General features: G+C 42.7%; 1 protein-coding gene across 2 annotated transcripts in view; it reads left to right on the forward strand.

The window, feature by feature from the left end:
• Window positions 1-26804, forward strand: part of sema6a (sema domain, transmembrane domain (TM), and cytoplasmic domain, (semaphorin) 6A) — a 79050-nt gene extending 52246 nt beyond the window's left edge. Inside the window, exons 15-18 of one of the 2 annotated variants that reach the window (XM_050051290.1) lie at window positions 835-893; window positions 1733-1753; window positions 5640-5801; window positions 21854-26804. In XM_050051290.1, coding sequence (XP_049907247.1) covers window positions 835-893; window positions 1733-1753; window positions 5640-5801; window positions 21854-23013 — 1402 coding nt within the window. In that variant the 3' untranslated portion in view covers window positions 23014-26804. The remainder of the gene's footprint in view (window positions 1-834; window positions 894-1732; window positions 1754-5639; window positions 5802-21853) is intronic. The other variant, XM_050051291.1, reaches the window with a different exon arrangement.
• Window positions 26805-27775: the final 971 nt, after the last annotated feature.

Genomic DNA, 27775 nt, shown 5'->3' on the forward strand with positions numbered 1-27775 from the left:
TGGCAGAATATGTCTTCTTCCAACTTGCTATGGTGAGATACATGTAAAAATGTAAGAATTTAGTCACACGGATTTGTTTTTTTCATTGATATAAAAATTAATATAAAATACAGGCACATAGAAGAACATGAAATGATGGCAAATCTGGTTAGCCCAGATTGTCCTGAAAAAAAAACCAAGATATAGCATGCGTATGTAGCCTTTATAATGACTGTGATATGAGCTTAAAAGTAAAGGCAGTAAAAATACCCCAAAAACGCCTAGGGCCCATAGGGTTAAAACTGAGACTATTAGAACTGTAGTATACGTCAATTTCTGGGCAAATATGAAAGTCATTTTCAAGGCAGTGGAAATCGCCCTATTTTGTCAGTTAGATATGAGAGTGTGTTGTTGTCGTACCCACCTGAATATTTTATCACTCTCATCTAACTCTCAGCAAGAATGCCAATAAACATATTTCCCAAAATGATGAACCCTTCCTTTGTGGCTATACAACATAAGATAACAATTTGTATTACAGTCAAATAAAACATGAATCTATTTATATCAACACTTCTGGCATTGAGTCCTGTGCCAGCTATGGATTTACTAGCCTGCCAGCATCTCTCATAACCACTGATTTTAGGCCTCCAGGGCACCTGCTAGGTGTTCTTTGATTTTGTTCCAGTATAGGGCTTTCTGCGGCCTACATTGTGTGCAAGCATAGGGTACGCTGTGTTTGGGGGTGTTTTTGTAGTAAGCTTTCCTATAGCTTTGCTACTTTGTTAGGTGTGGTGAGCCTGCATGGCCTGGCCTGTTTTCCACCGCTGACCATGATGTCTCTGTTCCCCGCAGATCAGCCTTTGAGCAGGACGTGGAGCATGGTAACACAGATGGCCTGGGAGACTGCCAAAGTAAGCAGGCCCTCTTCACTCTTATCTTTCCTCCTCTATTCTATACCCCCCTACCATTCCTCTCTTCTCTGTTAAGTCAGTCTCCCTCTTCTCTCGGCCCTCCGTTTCCTTCTTCGCTGCTGTCACCTTTTTCTCCCCCGTCTGTTCCCCGCTCACAATCCTCTCTTTCAGCCTCTTCCATCCATCTGTCCCTTTCGGCTCTCATCCTCTTCTGTCCTTCCCCCGCTGTTCCTCTGGTCCCCCGGTCAATAGAGTGTTGTGTCCACTTGGGCGAAGACTGGGTTCCTTCTTGCTACGAAAGCACAACACAAACATTCAGCGACACACAGGGAAGGGAATTCACTTGTGAGCCGTCACAGGGCTCATGTTGAAACACAGAACAAGTCAGCCTTAAAAGTCTTGAAAGGCCTCTTTTACTCTACAATGTATATTTGATCTTTTCATGTCCAGAACAACTGTTTGAATTTGTCAAATGTGACACTGTGTTGATGTTATACTGAGCTGCTCGTTTTGCAAGAGAAACTTCAAAACAATTTGACCTCAGATCATTCATCTTAGTCCATTTCATCTCAATTTCAACTGTTTACTCAGAGAAAATGAAGGCAGCACATTTTCCCTTCAATTTCATCAGTCTGTTTAGTCAAGGGAAGCCATAGCGTTGAACCTTCATTAGCTGCAGAAGCTATAGATCACCTCTGATTTAAAGTTTGGAGAACATCGTGCAGCCTGTCGATTCTGAATCACTCTAAAAGTCATGGCTTTTGATCATGTTAAAGCGTAAGCTCTCTTTACTGCAAGCAATAACAAGTTTCCCCTCATTTCTTTTCTTCTCCTTCCAGACACCTTTGTGGCGCTGAACGGTAAGTATCCCACTTATACTGTAGAGGCAATCAAATAAAAGATAGGAGCCGCATTTCATCTCCCCTGACTCTTTAACTTCAGACACACCTCTTCATCTAGTCAATCAATCATCTGCTCTCAAGGAAATGAAAACTCCTCCCACATGTGTAAGGGCAAGTTATTAATGACTCATGGTTTTAACTGAATTCATTTGGTTCCTTTCTCTTTGATAGACGTTCCCTCCAGTTACGAAGGTAATGACACATTAAAGCACGGTCGGTCAATTTCACTTCTCATAGTGTCCCCCCTCAGCCTGCCCCTTTTGGTGTTTAGAATACAGAACGTAGAATTACAAATCAGAATTGTAGAATTAAAAATCTTTAATGCTATTAATTCTATTAGACCTCCTCTCCCTCCTTGTTCCCGCTGCCCACTCCTTTTTATCCCCCGTGCAATATCATCGATTAGCCCTGACCTTTGCTTTGCTAATTGGATGGATCTGGTTGTTGGTGGTTTAAAGCCTTGATGGTGAAGAAATGCCTCAGTGTGCACATTAAGCAGGACATGTGTGAACAGAGGGAGAGGGAGCGAGAGATTAAACTAGCCTGTTTGGAGTCAGGAAAGATCAGATATGTTTCTGCCAAGTACCACCAAGCATGTGGAGCTGGCACCAACTCTCTGCACGCTCGACGATAATACAAAAAGGCTAATGTAAACATGCACAGACGCACATACATTTTAAGTGCTGGCCTCTGCCCGCAAATACTCTCCTAATCATATCACAAACTGATAAAATTTTCATCACTCAGGTCTTTTTATAGAACGATAGATGTGATTAGCCCGCAGCAAAGTCACTCTTATCCATCGCACCCACATATCCACCTTATTTTTATCTAATGGGAGTGTGCATTAGTTTGGTTTTCAGTGACTCCCTCTCTCTCTCTCTCTCTCTCTCTCACATGCACCTATACCTCGCAGCTGCCAGATCAAAACAGTCAGATCCATACAGAATGACAAGAATAGATATTTTGAAGTCTTTCCAGAAAGCCCAGCTCTCTCCCTCCTCACCCCCCTGTGGCTGTACCCCCACTGTGATCCCTCCCTCCTTTTGGAGATGCGGGGTCAGAAAAAGGCATCTGTGTTGGTGTACACCCCTATAGTGCTGAATATGCTCCCACAGGCTTGGCTGTGTGTTTCCAGGCGCATACACACAAACACACACACAGACAACACCCAGTTTACAACCCCCCAAACAAAGTCTCAGCCATTGCCCCAGCCCCTCTGTCTATCTGTCAGTGGTTGATATGGATTTGAAAATAAATAAATGCCCCCTCTTCATTCTCCTCTCCTCTACTCCAGACTAGACATCCTCGCCTCTCTTTTAATCTGTAGAAAGAGAGGGATGTGCATCCGTCGGCAGTTTAGGGCTTTTTTTTTTTTTTTCCTGATCCATGGAGGAGCTCTGAGGCTCCAAGCTCTCTCTCTATGTGTGTCATCTGCCTGAATTGCACTTCCCCTGGCGGTGGGGGAATGAATTATAAAATAGGCCTGTCACACTAATCTCTCAGCCTTGGGCCAATAGTTAAATAAATCATTTTAATGATTGCCACGCCACACGGAGGAGGAGGAGGCTCTGGGTGGTGGTGTTGTGTGTGGGTGTCTGTTGTGTGTAGTCTACCAGCAGCATCAACGTTAGCCCCCTGAAATGCCTTTCCCCTCTTCAAACACAAGCATAAACACATATTGAAAAGGCACTCGCACATCTGCAAAACACACACACACACACACACACACACACACACACACTGCTGTCACCACCTCCGTGGAGAGAGCGTGTCAAAATGGGAATTGGGGGGTTGAGCTCCACAGAGGCTGTTGATAAAAGTGTTGTCACTCTTCATCTAGGGTGGATTTTTTTCTTAAACGTGTGGCTTAAATACATTATGTTAAATACTGTACGTAGCTTGTGCAAAATTGTGTAGGGTGGCTTAAGTGATAGCATGTGGGATGGTAATGTGATTAGCATGGTTCAAAAATAAACAGTCAGACAAAGCTTATGCACAAACTCTGCTTATGAAAGGAAATTTTTTTTTTTTTAAAAGGGGGGGGGCAGGCGGATGCAGGAAAACACATTGTTTGAGAGACGTGCGGTGATGGACGGGGAGGAGATAAGTATGATCCATCATCCACAGATGAAAGAGTACTTTGTTGCAATTGTCACATTTAAGGTGTTAGAGCACTCACATTTCCACAGAGAGACATCCTGCGTGAGCTATTCTTGTTATAGTCTCATCTCCAGTGTAACTTCCTGGCTGTGTTATGACACCCTCTTCAACTGTTGGCCAGCAGTTCATTTAGCCATTAAGGGATTTAATTACAGGGAGGAGTCAAATCAGAGAAAATTCATTAACTGTTAATGACATATTTCTGATGATTGATCTCGCCATGTTGCTGAGGGCTTTTGCTAAATAAAGCTTAGCAACTGTGCGGGGTAGTAGAGAGGAAGCAAGAGAGGAAAGGTTTGAGGAGACAAGAAAGTAGACAACAAAGAATAGAAAAGGAGGGATGAGAGGAGAGGACAGAAGAAATAAATTAAGGGCCCGGTCACGCCATCAATGGCAGGCCGTCGGTGGGTGTCTGTAGCCCTGGTTTGTGTGGACTTGTTGGACTTTGTCGGCTGTTTGTTGGACGGTTCGGCATGTTGAATCGGCGTCTGACGCGATGGTTGTTATATTAGGTGCTAACTGGCTAACTAGCGTCCTAAATCCATCCTGTCAATCTTGAGGTTTCCTTTTTTGATACGGATGATTGCTGCCTGTTGGTACGGAGAGTTATTTCCTCTCACACAGGCGCAGAAGGTACATGCTCGTTGGCTGTTAGCTGTAGTCTTTGCATTGTGTTCAGGTGCAACCTTGGGCCGAGACATGCAACGTGAGGCGTTGCAACAGTTGGCCTTCGTCACCATTAATTCTTTGATGTCTGTTTGGTGTGTCTGGGCCTTTAGGCTGCGACTAATGATTGTTTTCGGATTAATCCGCCAAGTATTTTCACAATAAATTGATTTATTTAGTCCATAAAATGTCACAGAAATCATAATTTATCATAAGCACATTTTCCCAGAGCCCAAGATGGAGTTCAAAACAGAGAGATATTCAGATAAATGTCACACGAGACGACAGTTAACGGTTGAGAAGCTGAAACTAGAGAAAATGTGACATTTTGGCTCGACTAAAATGATTGATCAATTATGAAATAGTATATTTATTTTATTTATTTCAGCTTTCAAACTAACTTTATGAATTACAGCTAGCAGTGTACATCAAATCAAATTGAACATTGCGCATAAATTGATTGAAAAGTTAGATTTAAAGTAACAGAAAACTTGAGAAAGGAAGCGGTGACGAGCATGAAGTAAGATAGAGGCGCTTTACAGTTGAAGAAAAGTTACAGGCAGACTTCTCAACAGGAGCTATGGAAAGAAAGTTTGTCTCTTGTCCTTCATATCAAAAGTAGGCACCCTATGGTGATCGTGGAGGAATGCGATTGTACTCTGCTCCGCGCTGACAGGCCCGACGGAGCTTTGACATGTCAGTCAGAACAGGAGGGGAGAGAGTGAGAGGGAGAGGCAGAGAGTGACAGAAAAAAAAAAAAGAAAGGACACATCTATCCTGAGAAACACACACACACACATTTGCTAATGAGTTGCCCAGGGTCACAAGGGAGAAACACTTTGTTGCCTCACACAGCCCAGCAGCTGTTCTCGTGTGTGTGTGTGAGTGTATCTGTGTCTGTGTGTATGCTTCAAAGGAGAAATAAATGTGTATGTGTGTGTGTGCCCCTGCTGGCCTGTGCTCAGCCTGTCCCTGTCTGCCTCGAGCGTTGGTTAACCTGTGTTGTGTCCGGCAGGCCACCATCACCGCCATCATCACCACACCCTCTCACTCCCCACCTCGGCCCTACCCGAGGCCGCCGAGGGCCCGTTGGGGCGGAAGGACCCCCCCATGAGCTCAGACAAAGGGGAGGACCCCTACGTAGCCGTGCCCTCTCAGACTCAGCCCGAAGCCAATGGTAAGCCTTGGAACACAACAGTGAGCAGTCAATTTGGTCCATTGTCACCTGTGGCAAGGGAGGGAGGGAGAGGAGGGGAGGGAGGGTAAGGGAGGGGTCTGTGTAATTGAGATTTACGGCTGCCTGGCTGCTTCCAGCTGACGAGGTGTAGAGATAGTGGATCACTTTCTCTCTGGGGGACAAATTGCCTCACACTGTGCACGTAACCCCCCCACAGAAACATACGCAAACACACCTACGCGGTGCATACATATGCAGACACATACACAGTCTGGGCTCATTAAGACACATGTGCACACACGCAAACACTCGTACACACTCTGTAGGATGGATTTATTATCCATGGACCGTAATGTCCCACAGGAGATGTAATATCCAGACCATTACACTCTGAAAAGGAAAATGGCGATGTATTTATTTCCTGAAGAAGATGGCCCGGGCGCCGGCTCTGTCATGCTTTGCGACACAGTGACATGACATTGAACGCCCTTTTCTCCTGTGTTAACAACCTGCCTAATGCTGTAGCGCCTCAAGGTTGGCTCGCTGGATAAATGAGACAGAGAGGAAAGGAGAGAAGGGAAGGAGACGATTAGGACGACACACATCAGAGAGGGGAAGTAAAAAAAAAAAAAAAAGGTCACTGCAGTGCAGCTGATACATGTTTGTCCCTTAATAAAACTGATAGACCTATTACAGATCCCAATAAAACAACATGCAACATGTCCCTGCTACATCATGGTCCATGCTATTAAAGGCAGCACCACCATGGCCTTGAGGAGATATTGATTATTAATAATGGTGATTCATCATGAGTGCTAGCAAGGTAGGGACTTTCTATAGACACACTGTAAATAGAGAAAGAGACAGAGAGAAAAACAGAGTAGCTAATGAGCTAAGACTGGGAGATTTTTGTCAATAAAAATGAATGTGCTGCAGTGTGTCTTTTCAAGCTGTAAACCAGCCTCAGTTTGTGCCTTTCATGTATTAACATTACATTCAAGTCACAGCACCAATTTGCCCAAAAACATACACCCAGTGATCTTTGGGAAAGCTAGAGGGTAATTTGGCATCACGTACCGCGGTTCTGAAGCAGCCCAGTCACCAGTGGAAAATGTTGGCATTGTACATTTCTGCAAACCTATCAAACCAATATTTTTAAAATGACATGGTATATGAGCTGACTGTCAGCAGGAGGTGAAGGGGATGGTGAATGGCGTGACAATAGGTGAGACACCCACCAAGCTGCAAACCACTGTTCAAGACTAACAAACAACAAAACAGGTCGTGTTTCAGTAAGTCATTGCTGTGTTTCAGCAGTTTTTCAGCCCCCAAATGTGGGTTTTTGTTAGGGAGCCATCGCCAGGGATAGTGACACGAAAAGCGTCTGTTTCTTATCGTGGCATTGCTGCTCTTCCGGCAGAGATTGTGCCCCAAAACCGGGTATTTCCAGTAAAAAAAAAAAATCTTTTCCTAACCAAGTGATTTTTGTGCCTTAACCACAGCGCTGTTGAAATGTAAAGTTTCAACGAATCACCAAATAAGGTCCAAATGTAACATATCTGTGGTTTAAACATATAATGCCAACATTTTTCCTGGCGACTGGGTTGTCTGAAGGTTTTTCCAGGATTTGTCCTTCCAACAATCTGAATTTAAAAATGTTTGTTGCACCGTAACAAACATAATGATGCAACAAAAATGCTGGAAACAGCAATGACTCGCTGAAGCACAACTGATTTTGTTGTTTGTTGGTCTTGAACAGTAGTTTGCAGTGGTCTAACCTATGTGCCACGCCATCTACCATCCCCTCCACCTCCTGCTGACAAAATAAAAAGAGTCTTTGAGGATATTGGAAATACCCTCAGAGCAGTTGTGTCAAAAGGTATACATATGTATTACATCAGATACACAGTGATGTGACTCACACAAGCTGGAGCTAACTAAAAACATACCGTCTCCCATAATTACAACGGCAAAAAGAAGGTGGTTCAGTCTGTCACAATACATACTCCAGTATCACCTGTCTGTGAAGTAAACAGAAGCAGTGACTGCAGTGAATGTCAGCTGGAAGCAGTAAGGCACCAGTGGGTAGATCCAAGCACAATGGTGGCAGAGACTTCAGACAGCATGCCTACAGCCAGCATCACAACATGCTGTCGCTCCCCTTGTTGCCTTTACCTGAGCAGGTGTAATATAACTCAAGCCTCACGGGGAATGGTGAGGAATGCTATGCTTTGAGAATCATACATAACAAAAGCTGAATGCTGCTGCGATCATAAAAGATCCAGGAATCCTTTTCTTATTTTTTGGGGGGTGGGGGGGTGAGGGGGTCCCAAGCTCAGGTAACGGCAACAGGGCTTCACATTTCAAAACAATGCTTCCTGCTGTTTTTTCTGTATGATCATTATTATTATGATTTTAATAAGACACCTTTGCGGCTTGTTTCAGTATTTATCAGTTCTATTTCAATTCCAGCTCAACAGTCTTTTCTTTTTCCTTTTCTCTATACGAGTCGGCTCTGATGAGATTTGTTTGATTTATTTGTGTTGGTTTCTTGTGAGCAGTTCTTGATATTTTGCATGGCTTGGTCTGTGACCGTGTTTTTTTCTTTTTTAGTTTGCTATTTATATATTTGCCTTTTTCCTGCCTTTGATTGCTTTGATGGTATTAAGCACAGTTTTGCCTCCATGCAGCTTAATGCTTTTCAGCATGGCAAATTGAGCACCACAGTCAACAGTATTCATTTCCCGCTCCACCCATCCTGCCTCCTCTTCCTTCCTGTCGCCCTCAGAATTATTGGCTTCAGGTGTCAACTGTACTGTGAAAACTTAGCAAACTGCGCATGTGAAAGTGAAATGGAAATCAATATATGAGAAATGATTATGGAGTCAGAAACTTAGAAAATGACTCGTTTTTTCCCCGCATTTTAATGCCACAGAGATAAATACATGCAGCCCATTTTACAGAAGAAATATGGGATAAACATTCAACCATACCATCAATCTCTCAAATTAAGTAAAAAAAAAAAGTTTATGCTTGAGTGAAAATGCATCAGCTCATATCCAAAGTCGTTTGCGAGCTTGTTTGTGATTTAAAAGAAATTACAATTACTCCCCAACTTTTTCATTTGCAGTTGAGACATTGTGGAATCTTATCTGCTAATGAATATTACAGTGCTGCCAATATGTATTAGCCTGACACCACCAGAGTAATTAGAAATGCTGCAAAGTGATGAGTATTCACACACTGATGGTATTTAGCACCCAACAGCATCATTATCCGGCATTCCAGTGGGACCATCGCAGTTGCCAGGTGGCCGCTTGTGTTTCACAGTACATTTGAGCTTGGTGTTTGTCTGTCTGTCTGTCCAGGCCTCATCTGTCTCTGTTATATTTTCTTCCACCCCTGTCAACCTACCATACACCTCTCCCCCCCACGCCTCCCATCGCTCACCCTGCCCCCCCCCCCAGCCCCGCCACTTTCCACCATCTGCTGCCATTGTGATCAGTCTCCCTTCCACAGGACCTCTCATCTGACTGGGATGGCATGTTCCAAGGCTATACCTTACCTAGTGCAAATTAATTCCTGAAACCAATTTATGGAGCCTCCTCCCCCAACGCCCCTCCCCCCTGCCTTTCTCTGTCTCTCTTCCTCCTCCATTCCAGCACCTCCTCCTCCTCCTCCGTCTCTCCCCTTGTAGTCTGTCTCTTCTCCAACTGGAGTCATATCTCTTCCCCTGTCTGCAGGAATGAATCCTTGCCCTGCCCCCCCCCCCCCTCTTGCTCTCTTTCTCTCCTCTTTCTACCTCTCTCTCTCTCTGTCAGGCTCAGCTCCCCCCTTCCCCTCCTTACATCCACCCTCCCCCAACCCGACCTGTAGCCACCGCTGTGTTGCTCCAATTTATGGGTTCATTACAGCAGCTATCCAGGGTAGAAGGGAAGGGGAGAGGTGGAAGAAAAGAGGGATGGAGAGAGGCAACAGGGGAAGAGACATGGGAAATGAGGGAGGGGAGAAGGCGAGAGAGACGGAGAAAAAAGGAGCACACGTGATAAAGATTTATTAAACATAACAGGACAATGATGTAGCAGCGAAGGTTATAAGGGAGAGAGCACAGAGATAGGAGGTAGACAAACTGGTTGAAAGACAGAATTGAACAAACGAGATGGAAGGAAGGGGAATAAGGGAGGATATAAGATGGAGTGAGATATTGTAGCTGAGCCGAGTGAACAACAGTGCTTCTCTCTGTCCCTCTCAGTCATCTGTTGTCATACTGAGCCACGATTTTTTACCCCTGAACTGTCTGAGCTCTGTATTTTATGTTTACCCAGCTAACTCGACTAATCTCAGCTGAAACTGTCTGGTGCAACCCTGTCTCCTAAAATAAAAAAGATTTAATCAGGATATATATCTACTTTGTACTTGCAACAGCAAATAGATTTAGGAGGAAACACTGGGATTGTTTTTTTAACTTGATGACAAATCATCAGGAAATGTTGATACTGATCATATCAGCAGTGCTCAGACTCAAAAGAAGAACTAAACTTGTTTAGGGTCGTGTTAAGGCCCTTCAGAGCGCTTAGTTAAGGTTAGGAAAAAATGAGGGCCATTGTTAGATACTGAAATAGTCATCAGACAGGATATGTTTACTTTTTTTAAAGGGATACTTTGCTGATTTTCCACCAGCTTTGTAACATAACAATGTGGGTAGCATGGGTAAATAAATGTACCATGGAATATTCCCCTCCATCTTACCCGCACCCACATCTTCCTGCTCTTCTCCCAGCTCAAAATGCGTCATCTTGTGGATTTTCGCTGGCTCTCAAGCTGTTACTCGACTACAGATTATATTTCCTCCTGTTCGTATGCCTGCCACAATGGACATGAAGGTTATAGAAGCAGATAGAGAGAGAGAGACCACCCGTCTCTTTCTTTCTCTTTTTCTCAAACTCAAAACAAAAAGTAAAACCAGACAGTGCTGATCATATAAAGATATTGCTGTATTGTCTATGTCTCGCTTAAAATGTCTCCAGAAACATATTTTAATGCACTTTTTTCCTGTAATATGAGAACAGGAAGTGGGCACCATATTGTTTGCTGTATTATAAAAGCGGAGGCTGAAAAAACTGGATCAAACAGTGAAACTAAGTAGTGCTGATGAAATATGAACCAAAATTCTGTTACTGCGTTGTCTATTTCTGTCAAACATATTTTCGCTTAGTGTTTCACTGTTATTTGAGATAGGCAGCAGATAGATAGGCAGCAAAAAGGTTTAGATTTTGGAAAAAGAACAGGGTTTGGCTTTAGAATTGTACAGGATGCAAACACCGCTCTCTCGGGTGAAACTTGGTGTTTGTTGGACCCATCCACCAGCCTGAGTCGGACTTTCGCCACCTCAACTTTTGCTGTTGTCCTGCCGCATTTCCCCTGCCGCCGCCGGGCACTGTTAAACTATAACAGCAACCAGCCGCTTATCATGCCGAAGTGAAAGGACGCCTTTTTTCGTTGGTTTCTAATGCCACAAGTCACTGCCCAAGCACCATATTTCACATTTTGCAGTGAGACCGGGCTCATTTGTTGGACACAGTGCATTCTTGTAGTTGTAGTTTTGAACAAAAATGAAGCCACAGTCCTTTTTCTCTGGACATGTAGCATAAATGTCAAAACTATCTGCATCTTTCTACTGCATAGACAGACCAGTTATATAAAAAGACCATCTTTCCAGCAGTGAATACTTCTTTAATATTTAATTAACCAAAACCACAATCTTTCCCTATCTTAAACCCAAACACTTTTTGTCACCCAAGATGTGAACCCAGCTCTCTGGTGTCAAGTCCCAGCACTTTGTAGGCCAGTAATCCACCCTGAACACCCCCAGCGACTTGCATGTGGTAAATACTGTATACCTACATACGTATATACATACTGTATGTAGCACATTTGATAAAGATGTTGCCTGCAGTAATAATCCAGCAATTATGTTTCTCACTGCGCTGTAATTGAGAGAGCAAATTAGTATTACACAAACGTAATTTCTAGGAGACATGGCCGTCTGCAGAGATGGTTGTGTATTCTCACACTCATTATGATTTGCAGGAGGAGTGTTTACAAGTGTCAATTGACTGAAGATGATGCTGCGTTTACATCTTGATAAACAGAAACTTGATTTGTGAATTAAAATCTTAGGAACCACAATATTTTTTTTCCAACATCATGTTTCCAAAACATTTCGATGATATTTGCCATTAGAAGAGAGCTTCTGTGGTTTATTGAGAGGTATGAATCCCCTTCATGGATTTCATGGTGATACCAGCTGTTTGACAGCTGCTCTGCAAGGGTTATTTTCAGCTGCAGGCAGCTCTCTGACACCTGTGTGCCAAGGTGAGGCTGGTATTATAGAGCGAGAGTATGACCCCAGCTCACACAGGGAGGCTGCGCTTTTTTTTTTTTCCTGCCAAAAGTCTTGATAGCTTGAGCATTTCACTTCACCTCACTTTCCGGAAGGCAATTGGGGGAAGATTTCACCATCATTATTGGGGGATGCCGTGTCAATCCTGAATGTTACCTGTAGTTATGGGAGGGGGGACCTGTCAAATACGTCCAATACCAGCAGAGAAAATAGCATTTTTTGTGCAGTGAAATTCTGGTTTCAAACTTCCGTACAATGTACAGTATGAACATAACGCATACAATGAATTCAGCCTCTACTGCTTCGACTGCATGCTCATAGAAGAGCTGAAATGTGGGTTTGAATTTAGCTTTACTGGCGAATTTGCAAACACAGTGTCTGTACTGCAAACAGGAAAAGAATCCAGGCACTCCAAACAAAAATGAGAATGAGGAAGGAAAGATTAGATTAAAAAGCCTTTAATATAATGGCCAACTCATTAAAAAGCCAACATGTTTCGACCACTGTTGGTCTTCATCAGGGCTGGAGAAACAGATGCACCAAGGTGTGGTTTCATCTATATAGCAGCAGCAGCCAATAAGAAACTATCACATGACACAGTTAATGACATGACAGGTGAAGCCAATGAACCATGATAATAAATCACAGAGAATGAGAAAACAAGAAAAACACACAAAACATAACCAAAAGAAACATCAATCAAACTTAATAATATACCCATGAACCAGTATTCAACATATGTTCAAGATATGATAAACATATTAAACATAACAAACATTAAAGGAAACATGTAAGGTCTATATCTTCATTAAGACCAGGATATTTTAACGCATTCAATTGATGAATCCAAAAAGCTTCCCTTTGGTTAAGTCTCTGTATTCTGTCACCACCCCTAACCATAGGTTGGTTAAGTCTCTGTATTCTGTCACCACCCCTAACCATAGGTTTAATGTGCTCAGTGTCCTCAATGTGCAGTAAGGAGTCATTGGCATTGTGATATTCACTAAAATGCCTGGCGATGGGGTAGTCATGATTTTTAATTCTAATGGCATATTTATGCTCAGCTAGACGATCTCTCAGGCGTCTTTTGGTGCGGCCTATGTAGAAAAAACCTTCCTACAGTGTCTGTACTGTTGAAAAGACCAAAAACCCCAAAAAGTCAACTTGTGTAGTTTGGAAAAGGTCCGTTTAACCACTGATTTTCCCCCATTTTTAGCTCTGCAGCCTTAACCAAAACAAACAACTAGTGCCAGCTGGAACAAGAGAGCATTTAGTAGCTATTTCTCTTAAACACAGTCAGTATATAACTATCACATATTACACTCCAGCTTTATTTCTTCTACCTCTACTGAGCAAAAAAAAAAAAGCCAGGAGAAGGATTTCTTGGTTGTCTGATTATGGAGACTTGTCTCCTTTCAAATTTGCCGTCCTTGGAAGTGAGCCGACAAGATTAGACGCTTTAGTTTAACATGAACTCTGCTCACTGTCAGATGATGCATTTGGCTGGTGAAGTTTTTCCAGGAGCCTGCGAGGGCGAGCGCATTGGGTAATTTAATGTTCGTAGTTTCATATGTCCTTGCAGTAGAGTGATAGGATTTAGGTTAATCCTATAAAAAAGGATGATAGGATTTAGGTTAAAAGTTGGTGAGGTGGTCCTTTAAGGCAAGACGCCTGAGCACTGTAGCAAAGAGGAAAAAAATAAAGTAATTGTTTAGTCATGTAATCCTACGAGTCATATTCCTGTCATTATAACACCTTCATTAGTGTATTAACAGCAGGATTTTGTTTCTTGCTGGCCAAAGATTGTGATAGGCCTTTGTGAAGCAGATGAATTCACTGTGGCTCATTGTGAATCATAATAGAAACAGTGGCCTGGATGTTTTCCCGGCGTTACGCACTTCCCTTACTGACGTCAAGCTATAAGCCATAATTTCCTCCACTGATTAGGTTATTGTTCTCTCAGCCACTTTTATTTTCTACACACATTTGCTGCTCACTTTTCCATTTTAATGCTTTGGTTATGCTTTTCAGCAAGACCTCTTGCCTTTGCTGGTTCATACAAAAGCTTTGCTTTGTCTTTTTGGCCATGTGAGACTGAATCTCATATCATTGCAGCTCATCCTTTTGTGCTTGTGAAGCTCGTCTAACCCACATTCAGCTGTCATTATTCTGCTTTGAACTGATTTTAAATGGTCACGTTCACCATGTCCATGAGTGAGCCACTCATCAAGTAGATACAAGCTGAGTCTTTGTTCTGTGGAGGGACGACGTGGGACCCGTTTTATACTAAAACATATCTGAATAATTATGCCTGCATTTAAAGGTGGATGAATTACAAATCACGTCACTTGAGTCGTCCACAGAAGTCAGAAGCTTGCCGCATATTTTCAGCCGTCATAGCATGATCAAATACATGTGAGTGGGTCACGGTCTATATAAAAGTGACTTATCAAGATTGAATGCAGGAGTTAAAGAAGTATTTCACCACTGGAAAGATGGTTCTTTTCATACAACTACCAGAATGTACTGTGCTGCACAGGATCAATAAATGCTTTTGCTGGTGAGTGAAGTAGTGCAAACTTGTCCGTTGTGATGCTGGAAACAATATGGTGGCCAGGTGGTCGAAATGATTTTGAATTACGGTTGAATGGTTGGCTAAAACATGTGTCTGTAAATATTTAAGGTGAGAAGTAGGCGACGCAGTAACAAAATCTTGGTTCACATTTTATCAGTACTGCTTAGTTTCACTGTTTGATCACTTATCAGACTCCATTTTTATAATACAAGAAACAGACTTGCGCCACTTCCTGTTCACAAATTCTCATATTACAGCCTGACAGTGCACTAAAATATGTTCCTAAAGACATTTGAGGTCAGAAATGGGCTGGACAGTTACAGAATTTTGGTTTATACTTGATCAGCACTGCCTAGTTTTATAGTCAGATCGGAGTTTGGTCTGTGTTTGAGAGGGCACGAAAGAGGATCCGGTCCCTCTCTCTATTCACTTCTACACTCTTTGTGTCCATGATGGCGGGCATACAAAAGTAGTCCAACGGGCAACAGCCCGTGAGCAAGCAAAAATCTGATGGATGATGCAAAATGTGTCGTATGGCAGATTTGAGCTGCAAGATGAGCAGATCTGGGGGATGAGAGTACTGGGCGCAGGTAAGATGGAGAAAAGTTTACCACAGTTCATTTACACATACTGCCCACATTGTCATCATACAAAGCTGGCTGAAAATTGGCAAAGTGTTGCTTTAACGGTACAAAAAAAAGCAGACGACAGATTTTCTCCATAGAAAAATCCACAGTTCTTATAAATTATGATTTAAGACCTCAACAGACAGTAAACCTTTGGTGTCAGGAAGCTGCTGTCTTCAATATGCCAACATGTGAGAGCAGTGAAATTCAGAAATAATTAGAGTGATTGTTTTAGTTGTTTAATTCATGCTGGGCAGCACTTTTAACAAGTCTATCCCCCATTAATACAAACAGTGCTGGTGTCAATTTAAGGCATCAAACAGCTGATGAAAAATGTTCCTGGGGACGTGTAATTCAGGTTGATTTCCTCTGAGTATTAAATACTACAGTTTGTATGCAGGGAGGTGGATAGGTTAGTACATCGGTGTTAATACCTGAGGAGCAGAATGATATAATTAGGGCTTTAATTATATCTTAACTGGCTCATCAGTATGCCGTGCACCGACTCTCGATTGTCTGATGAATGCTTTAATATTGAATAACACCATTAATGCGAGTGCCTCTCGAACGTAAACATACACAAGCCTTAATGGGATAATATCCTAACTGCGGATTAAATAGAACTTAATGAATTGCTGTCATCATCTAAACAGCAATGTCCTTTTTAAAAAGATGACAACAAGCAAGTCCCTGAAAGCTAATAAGAAGTTTCTAAAGCTCTTGCTGCAGCAGCAGAGGCAGAGTGAATGTGAGGCAGTAAACATTTTCTGCTCCTCTCCTTCATCTTTTCTTCTACTTCATTAGTTGTCAAAGTCCGCTGTTCTGCCTTTCAACAAGTGACACATCAGTGAGTGCAGTTAAGTCTGATTAAGATTTTTATCATTTTGCAAACAGTGTCTTGTAGTCAGAGGTTATGGCCCTCTCAGTAACCCCTCTGTGATGTTTAACTACCTTTGAAGTTTCCCCAACACCAACACAAAGACGAGCTCTGTGGGCTTAAGTCAGTTGGTGCTTGTGAAGAGATTAAACGAGTGTAAGGGTGCCTATGTGTGTCAGACAGACTGAGAGAGAGCATTCACGAGTTCCAGTCACAGCAGATTACAATGTTTCTGATTTACAAGTAAGTGTTGCCGACCCAGGCTGTTTTGACAGCGAGAAATATCTGAGATATGTGTTTAATATCTGAATGTTGAGGCCCGAGGCGGTGTGAAATTCAAATCAATTCAACCGCTGAGAGAAGTGTCGAACTGCAGGATGCCTTGCGATGCATTCTGGGGGCGAGGCAGGAGTTGAAACCAGACGATTATAAGTCACTGTACAGTCAGAACCTCAACAAGATGAGACTAAAGCAGAAAATCCGTGGGTTTTAGCAACACTTTGATAGTTTTCAAGGTCACGCCGCGAAAGTTTTGAAAAGTTTTGCCAAGATCATAAACGGGCCTCGGAAAAATGAGCGGCGTAGCCACCTTGATTCAAAACCCTCAAGTCCTGTGATTCGACAGAGGCAGCTCCCGCGTCCTCTGTGGCTACTTACATTCTCTTTGATGTTAGGATGAGAAACAATTCCTCACATGAAAGATGGAAGTCTTCAAAGTTTCCTCTTTTTCTCTCTTTTGTGTTTTACTCGAGGCCTTGGGCTAAGTACCCTCCGGAAGTGTGTGTAAGTGTGTGAGACATGAGTGATGGATGGAAGGGGAGGAAAAAGTGAGAAAAATAATGAAAGGTTCCTTTTTTTTAAAAAAAGAAGCAGACAGGAAGAACCATGCCGTGCAGGTTAAATAGGGCTTTAACCTCGGCTCTCGGACCCAGAATAGAAGACAAAGATCTCGCCCCACAGTTCGCCTCCTTCACCAGAATGGACACCCGTTTGGCTCTGCGCCCCTCCGTCTTTGTTATTCAATGTGAAATCCAAATCCCCGGTCGAAGGAGGTTAACCTTTAGCCGCGATAAATTCACTGTCATGAAAATTCATAACAGTTTTGACTCGCTCTCTCAGCATGTAAGCACTGTAGACAGAGATAGATGAATGTATTTACATTTAACAAGGATTATGGAAAAAAGAGAGATTTGCCAAAGTATTTGTTTATGCTTACACTTTCATTTTCTTACGTAAATGGTTTTTGGAGATTGTCAAGGCTTCTCACCTCAAGTGAAGCTGTATTCCTCCTCCGCTTTGTTTGTAGAGCCGTTTAACCCGGCGGCTCTCAAATGCCACCCGTCACCATTGTCGTCTCTGCCAAAGGATGATAACTCACAAAGACCACGAGGTTATAATTGCAGTCTTCCCAGTTCCCACTGAATAGGACACTTACCATATGGAGGCTGAGCAGTGTGAAAGAAACAAGAAGAAAGTCAGAAATGTGATTCATTGTTTCTGTAAAGGAGGGAAGTAGCAAAAGGTGGGGAAAAAAAGATCTAAGTGAGGACAAAATGAAAGATAGCAGCGAGGAAACGTATCTCTTTCGTTCTCAGAAGTTACTGTACGGGATGAGAAGCAGATGTTTCGTCAGACAGGCCGGCCATTTGGTCACACGAGTCCACAGCATAACACATGTCAGCCGTTAATGCTTCGCTGCAGATAGCACTCATCACTTCTCACTCTATCTACACAGCAGGGCACGTCCTTGATAAGAAACGATTTTGGCCAGGAGAGACGTTTTTAAACCTTTTGTTTAACATTAAATGAGTTACGGCTGAGCTGCGTGTTGTCAGCACTCTATTAAAGAGAAAGGTGAAGTTCTGTTTTTACAATCAATGAGGAATGATCTGAGCAAAAGTAACTGCTCTTTTTTTATCCAGGTTGAGATTGAAAGTCAAAGCAGACACTCAGGCGCTGCTCAGTGCTTTATTTCAGCTAGAAAAACGTGATTTAAGTCATGTCTCTGGACTAATGAAGTATGACTGCAGCGAGCGAGGATTATGGATGTTAGTTTAAGAGAGTCTGGATTTCAGTTCCATGAGAACAGATTACCATGTTGTCTCTGTGTCTGTGTTATGTCTCGCTGAGGAGACACAGAAAGAAGATATTCTCCGAGTGCGTCCTCGGTGACACAGACGAGCTGAAAAGCCTAAACACGATTACCCAGCCCCTTCAGGATTTTACAGAATTATTGCAACTAACACTTCATTTTGTGGCATCTTCTTTTGGAAAATTACACAGCAAATTGAAACCCTTCTATGATGATCGGCAAGAAAAGTGAAGTGACTCATAAAAACAAAGCATGTAAGACAAGATTGCAATGATCTGTTTGTTGACAATTGTTTTGAAGACTGTGTTGCTGTAAACTTTGATTTTTGCAGCTCATACTGAGGTAATTTCATGTTTTGTTTTGTCAGTTTCCTGTGGACAAACAAAACAGACACGTTAAATGCCATGTTCAAGAAGCTGTTCAGTATTTACATATCTGTAATATTATTTTTATATGCAGTACATTAGGTCACTTTTTCAGAATACATTTAGTTCTTAAAAGTGACTTTGTGGTTGAGAAAATCAGACATAAACAAGGTAGAGTCATAAAAACAGCATGTTATAAATGCAAGTCAGTAAAAACAATCTTTAAAGGTCCAGTGTGTAGGATTTAGGGGCATCTATTAGCAGAAATGGTAAATGATATTCATAACAATGTTTTCATGACTTTAAATCACCTGAAACTAAGATTTGTGTTTTTGTTACTTTACAATGAGCCATTTATATCTACATACAGAGCGGGTCCTCTCCCACAGAGTCCACCATGTTGATCTACAGTAGCCCAGAATGGACAAACCAAACACTCATTCTAGATAGGACCATTTGCATTTCGGCTACAGTTCTTCTGCACGCTTGGCACACAGGATACTTTGCAGTTCTGCATCTTCACTGCTAAATGCCACTAAATCCTACACACTGTAGCTTTAAAGTTCCTCTCCCGACATTTGTTAAAGACCTAAAACTCATCTCTGTTCATCAGCATTACATATTAAGTATTTTTTTAATGAAAAAAAAATCCATTAATGTCTTAAAATGGCTGAGATGTAGCTCTACATCTTTCCCTTATTTAGTATGTTCTAATCTATGTATATGCAAACGAGTCCCGCCTCTTTCCCCACCTGCTGCTTGCCTGCTGCTGGAGCTTACCTGCTCACCTTCGATTCTGCTCATCGCTTTCTACAACGCTAGAAACTTAACAGTAAAAGATAACATGACCCTTTGAAAGTGAAAGTGAAATTTAGCTTAAAAAAACACGATACATAGCTACGCCTGGCATCTCCTCTGATGCTCCTTGTTCTCGCATTCTTTCCCCAGGTTGGAGTTATGATCTGAGCATTGTGGGGGTCTCTAAAATAACTAACCTTAAGGGCAGAGATAACTAAATAAATAAATAATACAGTTACGCTTAGGGTTTCTGTTGTGACAGAAAGACAGAAAAATGGACAATTAACACTCATACAAACATTTACCATCCAGCTTCTGCTACAGCTAGTCTTCAAGCTCCAGTGTTTAATTTGCGCTCGCCATAGCGGGATAACTCAGGCCAGTCCACCTGTTGTGCTGACCATAGTGCTGGTGACGTATGCTACAGCCAAATGTTTCGGGGTGGAGCTCACGCTTGTGGACTTTTGTTCAATATTATGTATGTGCATCAATCTACATACCATGTCTGGTTTGGGACAATTACATGAACCTTAACAGCCCTAATGTTTTGGGACTAAAATAAATGTTGTTTATAATGTATCAGCAACCCCACAGATGTATGATTTTGCTGCTTTCATGGGAGCTCGACAGACTCCTCCTGGCTCCCTCTGACTCCAACCCTGAATCCTGGCTCCTTAGATATGAGACATATGAAATCCACACTGTTTGAATCTGTGTTTTTGAGATTGTCATTGGTGCACTTCCAAGGCGGAAACGCTCAGACATGGCGCTGACTGCATATTTTGCTCATGAAAAGTCTTGTAGCTTGAAAACACCATATGGACGTGTTAACAAGGTTAAAAACTTGATTTTCACTGGAACGCATCTTCAGGAAGTGAAACTAAAAAATGATACAGTCATAGTTATTTTCATCCATTCTCGCCACCTTTTATGTAAATTCCTAGTAAATGAAAATGATTTCTGAAAGCTGTTATACAAACCATATCACCCACATGGTGCTTATTTTAGAACATAGATTCACTGTAAACACACCTCCTCTGTAGAGGAGACACACACATAACAGCATAATGGGTTATGTGAAGTTGAATTCCATTCATACATATAAATATCAGGTTATTGTTCTAAGTTATATCCCCCAGAGTGACTGAAAGCTCCCATTTCTTTGCACTTTGCAGCTTTGCAGGATTTTATGACCTCAGAGAATTAAAAGAATCTTCCACATGTACTGTATGTGCTGTACGGTGAATAATATATACCATGATAAGACTACACACGTGTAACCGAGTCACGTTATCAAGACCAGAGGTGCACTGTGGGAGCTTTTTACGTGATAGAGTCCACCTGCCTAATCCCTGTCTGTGGTAACTGATCTGTGTTGGCCACAGGTCATGTGTGAACGCATTATAAATCTCTCTGCTGTGGACTGGTGTGTTTAACCCAAGGAACAGAGTGCTGCATTAGATGTCTACATTCATCAACAGGCTGGAGGTTATCATCTGTGAGCATGTCTGTGTGAGCATGTCTGTGTGTGTGTGGGAGGTGCACGTGTCCACACTTGTGTGTATGCGTGCGCAGATTGTTGTTGACCCCATTTTATTACACACAACCTGCTGCTCCCACTCTCCCACCGCTAGAGTACTTCATAGCTGCTTTTATTGAATTATCTTTTATTTGGCCGTATCGCAGCGCTTCTTTGCCAGTCTTTGAAAGTGGCGCTTTCATAAGACACTGATGACACAGCTCATTGGATTTAGCGCCTAATCAGAAGCTTTTTAATGTATTCTCTGTGATTCATGAGATTGGATCCAAGATTTATGAAAAGTCTCCCATTTGCATCTATGAGAAGAAAGGGTTTGGGTATTTCAGCTCCTTTATCTGCGCTCATATCTTTTTTCATTTCAGCAGAGGGTTTTATCTAGGATTTAAAATGTGAATCATAATCACCCCTCCAAAACACATTTTCAGTCTAAGATTGGATTTTCGGGAAATATTGAATGTTGCTACTTCGAGCTTCCATTTGTGCTCGTTTTGAAAAGGTGTTCCTCATGATGGGATAAACCCAGCTTCATTTGCATGTTTTTCATGAAATGATTTAAATCTTTTTACCCAGAAAATGTCTTTTGATTATTGTAATCCAATATCATTTTCTATTTTTTGGTTCGTCTAATAATAAGCATCTTTCCCAACCGCTCTGTTTATATTAGAAACAAGTTCCCACAGTGCACAGCAGCAGCAGCAGCAGCAGCAGCAGCAGCAGGATGATCTGTCCGTCTTTTAGTCTGCCAGTCTGAATGTCATCTCCATGTCTCTCTGCAGGTGTGATCCGTGAGAGCTACCAGAAGGGTCGTGATCAGCTAGTTCCCGTGACCTTGCTGGCCATCGCTGTCATCCTTGCCTTTGCCATGGGCGCCATCTTCTCTGGCATCATTGTCTACTGTGTCTGTGACCACCGGCGGCGAGACATGGACCTGACAGGCCGCAAGGAAAAGGACAGCCACCACCTCCACTCCCGCCGGGGGTCCATGAATAGTGTGACCAAGCTGACGGGCCTGTTTGAGACACAGGCCAAAGACGGACGCCCCGAGGCAATCCTCACCCCTCTGATGCACAACGGGAGACTGACGCCGAATGGTAAGATGCTGATAAAAGCAGACCAGCACCACCTGGATCTCGCTGCTCTGCCAACGCCTGAGTCCACCCCCATGCAGCCACGTCGTAAGCCCAGCCGAGGCAGCCGGGAGTGGGAGAGGAACCAGAACCTCATCAATGCTTGCACCAAGGACATGCCACCAATGGGCTCCCCTGTGATCTCTACAGACCTGCCCCTGAGGGCCTCGCCGGGGCACATTCCCAGCGTGGTAGTCCTGCCACTGCCGCAGCATCAGCACCAGCTCCAGCCTCATCTGCAGCAGCACCAGCAGTCCTACCAGCACGAGTACGTGGAGCAGCCCCACCATAGTGACCATGGCATGGGCCACGGTGTCATGGACGACCAGGGGGCCACCCTGGAGTACAAGACAGTCAAGAGCCCCTGTCACAACCTCACCATGGTGGATCCAGATGGTGTGCTGCCGCCACGTGTGCCCCAGCGAGAGGCCTCTCTCACTGTCCCTCCAGCCGTCCCACAGATGGGCAAACGCTTGGAGGTCCACTCATCAGTCTACGGGCTCCGGAAAGGATCAGCATCCGGCGCTTCCGGATCCTCCGTCCTCAAGAAACACAACACCAACTCATCTAACTCCTCCCATTTGGCGAGACATCACAGCTTCCGAGTGGAGACGCCACCCCCTGCGCCTCAGAGGGTGGACTCCATACAAATGACAGCACAGGGCATATCTCTGTCACGGCAGCCTGGAATGAGCTCCTACGGTTCACTGCCTCGAACGGGCATCAAATATCTCAAACCTGATGTCCCCCCCAAACCCTCCGTAGTCTCACTCTCAACAAAAGTCAAGTCCAGTGACTCCTGCACATAGTCAGCTAGTTAGCCAGTCAGTCCAATGTGAACGGACAGTAGTGAAAGGTTTTTTCTGAAAGGGAGAAAAAACAGGGAATACTGTACAACTTGCATCTCCTTTTAGTGTTTTTTTGTTTGTTTGTTTTTGGTGTACAGTACAGTGAAAAATGCAACACCGTTTTTTTAAGAAAACACTTTCTTTTTATATAAATATGTAAATATTCTACAAATGGTTGTCGTCATTTGTTGCCGTCATCGAGCTCACGCTCTGGCTGGCTCCCAGTTCCTCTGTAAACACACATGGGAACATGTGCTACTGAAACAGAAGAAGATGATGCTTGTCCTGAATATTTCATCCAACGGCGCCCTGTAGCATCCAAGACGTCGGCTCTCTTGTTTGTGGTGTCTTTGGCCACCGGGACTTGACTTGATACTTTATCACGCTGGTAAAAAAAGCACACAAGAAGACAGTGCGAGGGGGTTCGGAGAATAATCGTTGTACAGTACCTTGAGGACTGGGAAATCTGAGCGAGCGAGCACTCAGAGAGACTGAGCTCGGACTGAAAGGACAGACGGCTGATCTGAGTTCTGTCAGAAACTGTGAAAAAGCCTCTCAGTGTTACAGCAATCAAGTCCTGCCTGGGTATGACCGAAAGCCTTGGCCAGAGGAATCTTCTACTGTACTGGTTACTGAATAACACATGACTGTTAATACTAATAGCTTGTTGTATTTATTTTTATTAAGTGCTTTTGAAAAAAAAAAAAAGAGACTGACTTTCTAGGCTCGGAGAGAGAGAGGGAGGACAGAGAAGAGATCTTTTAATATTAATTAATCAAGTGTGAGAAAAAAAAACGTATTTAAAGTCATTAAACTGGAGCCCGTAGAACTTTCTTGATGACTGAAGGTCCATTAGGTCTTACTGTGCGCTCAGTGGGACCTGCAGCTTGAGATATATGTGACCTCTGTGACGAGGAGGAGATATTTATTTAAACTGTGCCAGACAGGGACTTTTACCTTCATGGACCAGACTTTCCATTGTTTTAGACCAATCATAAAAAAAGACTTCCTGAATCTTACCCTTTCACTCCTCCAATGAGCATCCTCCCCCCTCCCCCCCCACCCCAATCAGCACTGTGGTTTTGTGTGAGTCAGTAACATTTGTCCTGATTGGTTACTGGCTTACCGGTGCCATCAAAGCTCACTGTTGCATGTTGCAAAATATATGAGAAGCAGCTGCAGCAACAGTACGGGAATCTGCATACACACACACATAAAAAGAAGCTGTAAGTGACGCTGCGAGCTAACGGAGCGCTATGCCTCCATCTGGGAACGTTTTCTAGCGGCGCCGCGCAGATGAGCAGGTGAAAAAGAAAACTACAAAATCATCTGTATTGCCTGCTTCTTTTTCCACATGTAAATTTGTGCCTTACACCCTAAAGTAGTGACAATGTTTTCTTTAATAGCTGTTAACTTTGTCTCCTTGTAGTATTTTTTTATTTTTCTTACGTCATGATATTTCCCTGGTTTGATAAAAATGCAATTAAAGAATGTAGGTGTTATTGTTGTAATTCTGGTCCCTAGACATAACACACTTACAGTCCGGAGGGAGGAGAGGAAAGGAGGATTTCCCTTTCTTTTTTCACTCTCTCTGTCACACACATACACATGCACACACACACACGCATACACACTCATCTTTGTGGTTCATTTCTGATTGTGCCATTAATGCGCTTAATTAAAGCAACCCTTTATGTTGTGCTGGCAGTGTCGATGAAGACGTTGTGAGTGTTTTTGATTTTATATTTTATACAATTTTAAAGTCCTGGTATTTGTTTTTACTTTTTTTTGCTGTCTGTTGGTTTGGAGTGATGGTTGATTGATTAACTGAACAATTAACATTTGTTAGTTGAGAAGGCCAGTGTATGGGTATCTTTCTGGTGCACTGCAATAATAATGCAACACTAGCAAACACATAGTGCGGGGATACACATAAGCACCCAGAGGTGTACTAACACAGCTCTAGGCTGCTTGTGTGCATCGTAACACTCAGTTGTTAGGCGGTTGCATAAACAGGCTGGTTCCTGTGAAGAAAGCTGACATTTTAAAAACATCAATATTAAAAAAAAAAAGTACCTTATTTAACCCCCTTTTTGTAAGAGAAAACAGTTCGAGAAAGTTTAGTTTTTATTTTTGCTTCACTAACTCTCCTTATCAAAGCCTTATGAACGGCTGAGAGTTCAACTAATCTGACCTTTTATCCGCTTTTACTCCCTTTTTACTTGAGGATTTTTATTGATCACCCCCCCCGACACTTAAATCAACGGAGCACTCCCTTAGTGTTGTATGTGTAGATAGGTAAAAGTTTCTTGATATCAAGCAATTTTGTTTCTCAATGGAGAAAAGCCAACTATGTCTCAATCCACAGCTGACGTGAGAAGGACCGTGTAGGATCTGTGACCTGACTAACGTGTGTACATAGACGCTTGCAGGGTAAGGTTGCAAATGACGGGGTCACGTGCAACAGATTAGGTTGAAGCAGGAGCCGGGAGGAGGCTGCCCCTTCAGAAACAGGTTCTGGGGTCAGCTGAGACAGTTATCTCAGTGAAGGAGAAGTGTGTAGGGTTTAGGGGGGATATACTGGCAGATATGGAATATAATATAATAAGTATCTTTTCTTTGGTGTGTAATTACCTGAAAATAAGAATCAGCATGTGTTTGTCACCTTGAAATAAGCCATTTAGAGCAACATAAGGAGCGTGTCCTTATCCACGGAGTCCGTCATGTTTCTACAGTGGTGCAGAATGGACAAGCTAAACCTTGGCTCTATGTAGAGCCATTTGCGGGTTCGCATCGGCTACTGTAGCTATCAGCACCTCCGCGATGAACCTAACACCATCAGAAAAACACAGATTTTTAACATGAAACAGATTTGGAGAGGAGAGGAAGAGACCTCTGCGGATAATTCAGCTCCCGATAAATACCTTCTGGATAATAACCACTTAAGGAATCCTAAGCAGGAGTTCACGTTTGGCACATGGGAGAAGTTTCAACTGTTTGCAGTCTGCAGTTCTCACCGCTAGTAGCCACTATAAATCCTACACACTGCTCCTTTAAGGCGATATGATCTTCAAAGTGCAAATGACCCACTATTAGTAAGAAGGGGTGCGTTTACTCCAGAGCACCACTGCATTGTAGATTGGTTACTGGGCTCTACAGGGCCCTATTTAACACCCTCACATATTACGAGGAGTGCATGACCCAGCAACTTTCCCAGGCCTGGAATAATGCTGATCTACGACTAAATATCTCTTGTCTTGAAATGTTCAGTTGTGGCAGCTCACCTCGGAGAATTACTTACACAGAATGTGAACACGAAAATCCAGGTCTGTCTAGGTCAAAAGGTTAAATGTCCACATCCTGTGTAGATGAGTAAATTTAGCTGTGGGTGCATTTGAGATTCTGTAACATCGAGCGTTTGATGTCAGTGGGGTTTGAACATTTTTAATGACTGGACTGGGTTTGACTGTGAAGGCTGCTGTGGACAGTGAGGTTCTTTGGTGTGTGCCTTTTTTGTCTTTCACCCTTGTTATAATACACTGCTATTAGATGCAAATCGACTCTCTTCTCAACTTCTCAACCTTTTGAACTTTGTAAGCTTGTAAAATATTGTGACGTCACAAAGTTTTTTGCCCTACTCTCTCCACTTCCTTAACATCTGATTCACAGCTTAATGTATGTTGTAAAGAAAAAAACTCTTTAATTTAATGCAAAATGTAATTAAAAAAAAAAAAAGAAAATAAAATTCTTGTCATGAAGACTGTGATATGTCCTTGACTTCTTCTACTTGTTTCTCTGCCTGAGGTGGTTATACAAATCTTTATACAAGGAACAGCTTCAGTTGTTGAATTGTGTGCAATGCTGTTTAGGGAAAACCAAGCCAGAGCTTTGCAAAGGATTTTAGGGTTCTTTCAATTGAGAAACCATTTTAGGAAAATATTGTACTTTCGTGACCTCAAGTGCACTATTCTTCTTTGCTTGTAAAACCTCCATCAACCCCTCGAGATCTAAGAAACTTTTCTCAGAATAAGATTCTCCTTCAGATACATAGCACGTCTGTGTGGATGAAAATACTTTAAAGTGAAGTGAAAATGATTTTTTTTAACTTCATATCTAATAAGTGAAAATAAGTCTAGGTTATGAGGGTATGAGGCCTCCGTTGTACTATTGATCCTGTCGGTTAAATGAAGCATACAATGTGATGGAGATTGGGGGCAGCTCTCTGTTGGCAGACTAGTACAGGAGGCACTCTAAATCACCTTTAAAACTACAATACATAATTGTCCACAGAGGCATTAGCAGAAGTGTAGTGAAGGTTCGGGGTAATCCATTTAATCCCATATAGGAAATCAATAAACTATTCTGAAGTTAATTGCAAGACAAAGGAGGGATTCCAAAAAGTGGGTGATAGTTTATTTTCTTTCGGTTCAATTTTAAACTTAAAGGGTAACCTCGGTTTTCTTCAACTTGGACCCTATTTTCCCATGTTTATGTGTCTAAATGACTAATGGGAACTCCAATTTTTGAAATTGGTCCAGTGTTAAGTGAGAGGGCTGCAGCTGGCAGCTCCCAAACTGGCTGCAGTGTAACCAATCAGGGGAAAAGCACACCAGCAATTGCAACTGTGAACACTGCAGTCCAATGATTGGTTAGTGGCGGACGGTCACTCTTGCTCAGGGCTGAATTTTCAGCTGGTATGACGCTTATGTAACCACTGTTCATA

This window comes from Epinephelus moara, chromosome 8 (genome assembly GCF_006386435.1).
Source record: "Epinephelus moara isolate mb chromosome 8, YSFRI_EMoa_1.0, whole genome shotgun sequence".
Classification (NCBI taxonomy): domain Eukaryota; kingdom Metazoa; phylum Chordata; class Actinopteri; order Perciformes; family Serranidae; genus Epinephelus; species Epinephelus moara.